The following is a 4,326-nucleotide window of genomic DNA, read 5'->3' on the forward strand; positions in this document are numbered from 1 at the left end:
GAGTTTTAATGTTCTAACAGTGTTTCCGTCATCGTTTACTTCCTCAATGTAATGAATTTGTCTATAATTAAAAGGGTCAGAAATGTTTCCCATCTTCCTCTCTCCGCCCACTGCTCTGTACTTACTTATTATTATTATTAAACTATTAAAACGTCACATTTTTCAACAATTAAACGATGCAAATGGAACTTGCGACTGTGAAATGTTCTGCCGTTTCCATTATAAAGCCGTTTTAGATCAATATTGCCGTTTACAATGACCAAAATGTAAAATAAAGATCTACTTCTTGTTATTGTTTAATGAAATATCCGGTGAAAAAAGCACAATATGCCTTCTTTCGTCGCACATTTGTTTCTATGTATGTGAGTTATGTGAGTTTAATGTCTAAGTTTGAGCCTCTATTTCCTGCCTAACCCTGTGTCTCCCTGCAGCCCGTCTTCCTGTCCTTCCGAATAACAGCGGGGGCAGGTAAACCTAATGCAAATAAGCACAAGTGTTGTGTGGTGCAGTGATATCGTGGTAATTATCCATTTTTTTTACTCTAACACTTCCATTCTCGCTCTCTTTTCCTTGATTTGCTCGATTTATACTTATTTTATTTTACTCCACTAGAACGACCCGGTGCTTTTTGCGACGCCGTTCAAATCCACGGTTCAGTTTGTAAAGTCATTTCAGGGTTTTAGAATAAGAAAAGTATGTGTGATAAGGATTTTAGGAGAAACCACAAGGCTATATTTGGAAGTAAATGCAAAAAAAACTTTCCTTGTTTAATTTTTGAAGACATAAACAGGCATATTACTGTCTTTCACCAATATATATACATTTTATCTACCATATTTCCAGACTATAAGTTGCACCAGCCAAAAAATGCATAATAGAGAAGAGAAAAACATATATAAGTCGCATTTTGGGGGGAAATGTATTTGATAAAATCCAAGACCAAGAACAGACATTTCATCTTGAAATGCAGTTTAAAATAATAACAGATGAGAGAACATGGTGAATAGGTGTACGCATGCTAACGCTAACACCTTCAGCTACATGACGTATGCTAACGCTAACAGCTTCAGCTACATGAGGCACAGACAGAACTGTGGTAAGTGTCTGGTATGTTAACGTAACATATGAACAGTTATTCAGATAACTATAGCATAAAGAACATGCTAACAAGTTTAGCAAAGCATCAGTTTTACCCCAAATCACTAAATCCATTGAATTCTTCTTCCTCTGTGTCACTTCTAAACAACTCCACAAACTCCAGAGGAAGAGGAAGAGCAGATTCTTCTTCTGCATCGCTTAGAGCCTAGAGCGCCCTCTTGTGGTTGTCAGTGTGAAAATAATGAATAATATCACATATAAGTCGCTCTGGAGTATAAGTCGCACCCCGGCCAAATACAGTTCATATTGTATAGATATTTTATTTGTTTAGTGTTTTTGAAGTCGCATTTCAATATGTATTAGTCAATTAATGTATATTTACTTACATTGTGCACTAGCCTTGTTATTTCGATACTAAAATAACATTTTAAACTGGTTTTGTTTGTAGATCGTGTGTTTTATCTCGATTTTTATCTCCACGTGACAAAACTGAACCGTCTCTTTAAAGATTTGAACTTGGCCGTCACATGATTAACCCACAGGAAATAAAAAAAAACTCTTTATTTCCTAACAACACTCACACTTTTCTCTTCTAAATGATATATACCTCCACAACCTGCAGCTCCAGCATCGTTTTTAATGTTCCGCTGTGACATTTTCTCCCCCAGGAAAGTGTTGCCAAAGGGGGGAGCAGATCTTCCGCGAGGCGCCCGTGTGAAAAGCCCGAAACGACACAAAACGCCGACTCCACCGACCCCCGAAGAACCCCGACACATTTTGCACAACGCTACTTCTCCTCCTCCTCCACCTCCTCCACCACCTCCTCATCCTCAATGGCCGAATCCTCATAAAACACTCCCTGGACTTGGACACAACAACACGGCTGACCTCACGCTACATGCCGACCCCATTCCCCGGAAACAAAGTCACAAAAATAGAGAAAAAAAAACACAAAAACACAAAAAACTGGCCAATGAATGACTGCGTTCGATGCCATTTCGCCTCTTTTTGCCAAAACTCTAAGCGACTACTTTTAGACAAACCGAGACGCCATGTTTAGCTCGTGTATAAAGCTACTTTCCATACAGTATGTAAGAAAAAATATTGTGTGCAATGTGTATCTATATTTGGGGAACGCTTTATAACAACTTTAAAGAATTCACGACGGACAAATAGTTTATTAAGAATGACTTTGTAACTACTTCATTAAGACGTGGGTGTCTCATTCGTGCAGGAGAGTTCCATCGTACAAACAGGTTCAGTTGTTTCATCTGGACTCGGTTTAGAAAGAACAAGACTCTCATCCAAGAGTCATTGTCAATAAGCCAATTTAGGCCGGGAACTCTGTGGTAAGCCCCGCCCATCGGCCCCGCCCACCTGAAGTAGAAGAAGAAATTGTTTTGTTTTAACAGAAACTTCACCTCTTTGTTTCTCTCAGGCGAGCCCAGGGGTGTCCAAACTTGTTTCACCAAGGGCCGCATTTTGAAACTTAAACAGGGCAGACAGGGCCACAAACAACTTGACAATGTCGAATTTGTTGAATGACAAAGTGAATCATTTGACGTAATTGCGATGAGCCTCCATAACCTTTAATTAGACCTAGAACATTCATATTAGGTTAGTATAACATCAATATGCCTGAATTTTCTCAATTTCACAGTAAAAAGTACTACTTTTTGTTGTTTGGGCCGACATAGCAGGACACTGGAGGGCCAACAAAAATTGGTCTGAGGGCCGCATTTGGCCCCCGGGCCCTAGTTTGGACATGCCTGGGCGAGCCTCTTGTTAAAGGGCTGAGAGTAAACAAGAGGCTCGCCTGAGAGAAACAAAGAGGTGAAGTTTCTGTTAAAACAAAACAATTTCGTCTTCTACTTCAGGTGGGCGGGGCCGATGGGCGGGGCTTACCACAGAATAGTATAAATATCTGAGTTCCTGGCCTAAATTGGCTTATTGACAATGACTTTTTTCTAAACTGAGTCCAGATGATACAACTGAACTCATTAAGACGTTTTAAGAGTCTTTTTTCGATGTTTTAAGCACAGTTGTTATAAAGTCGTGCTCGATATCGTCATAGGTTTATCCGTATATTCCACGATATCGCATAAACTGGTTTTAGTGGCGTTTCACGACCAAACCTCGAGGTCCTTATTCGAGTTATAAATGATTTTTGCAGGTTTTTTTGTCGTTTTTTTGAGTTGCCGTGCACCCGACTCACTGCCATGCCGCCATTTTGTTTTTTTTCGCCTTTATATAATGTACTTTTTAAAGAAATAATTTATGAATCTTTTACCAAAACGGTTTGAAAAAAGGCTGAAGAAACGGAACAGAAACACGATTTTTTTTTCTCTTTTTTCTGTTTTTTTGTTTGTTTTATTGCCTAACTGAATGTTTGAGCAGTGCCATAGACCATGCAAGTATAAGATAAATGTTTATGATAGCACTCACATTATGTCTTTTATTATTCCTAATCTTAACTTATTTACCTATATTATGGATCTTTTTGAATGTGATATTTTTTTTTAGATTTAGGTTTGGGTTTCATTTTGTTACTCTCTTATGTCGGTGCCAAGTATCCGCACACAGAATGACTCGTGTGTGCGTTTTTCCGCTGGTAAATGGTATTGTTGAACTCTAAAACGGGAATAAGGCTTTTATTTGTGTCACTGTAGCCGGCGGATAAGAGCATTACAGGGTTAAGCTAACGTACACTACACACCGCGCCAGATTTTCAAAGCTGTGGTCGATTTTGTTGCTGTCTCGACATCACCGTGCCTGTGGTTTTTTTTGTGTGTTTCGTTTTACGTCGTGTCTTGTGTGTGTTTTTTTGTTTTTGTTTTTTTGCGGTTCACAGTTTTGTCGCCGCTGGTCATTTCGAGCGCACGTCGAAGGACTTTGCTCCGTTCACTCCGTGTTTAAGTAACATCAGCTGATAAGAGATTTGTTTTGTTCCTTCTGCTACGGCCACATCTCTGGACTGGCCTCTTCTGTAGGTGATGCAGTTCTCAAGCAATAAAAAGAACCATTAGAGCTTAAAGTCTGCTTGTTGTTTTTTGGGTGGGGTTTTCCACGAATCTGACCGGATGAGCATCGGATGAGTGTCAAATGTGAACTAGAAAACCCTGTTGCCAAAGCTGAGAAGAAACTCTAACTTTATTCTACTTTTCGTGGCTAGTTAACCTTTATTTTACAGAAGAGAAACTCGACAAGATTCAGATTGAAACTTCTTTT

The 4,326-nt window shown here is 39.3% G+C and overlaps 1 protein-coding gene across 2 annotated transcripts in view; it reads left to right on the plus strand.

Moving 5' to 3' along the window:
• Window positions 1-2,406, plus strand: part of inpp5a (inositol polyphosphate-5-phosphatase A) — a 288,060-nt gene extending 285,654 nt beyond the window's left edge. Inside the window, exons 15-16 of one of the 2 annotated variants that reach the window (XM_072436661.1) lie at window positions 432-468; window positions 1,767-2,406. In XM_072436661.1, the coding sequence (XP_072292762.1) occupies window positions 432-468; window positions 1,767-1,816 (87 nt within the window). In that variant the 3' untranslated portion in view covers window positions 1,817-2,406. Of the gene's footprint in view, window positions 1-431; window positions 520-1,766 lie in introns of both variants that reach the window. The other variant, XM_072436662.1, reaches the window with a different exon arrangement.
• The last annotated feature ends 1,920 nt before the right edge of the window (window positions 2,407-4,326 follow it).

This window comes from Eucyclogobius newberryi, unplaced genomic scaffold (genome assembly GCF_026437365.1).
Source record: "Eucyclogobius newberryi isolate DKJ021-1_F unplaced genomic scaffold, fEucNew1.0.hap1 SCAF_8, whole genome shotgun sequence".
Lineage (NCBI taxonomy): Eukaryota > Metazoa > Chordata > Actinopteri > Gobiiformes > Gobiidae > Eucyclogobius > Eucyclogobius newberryi.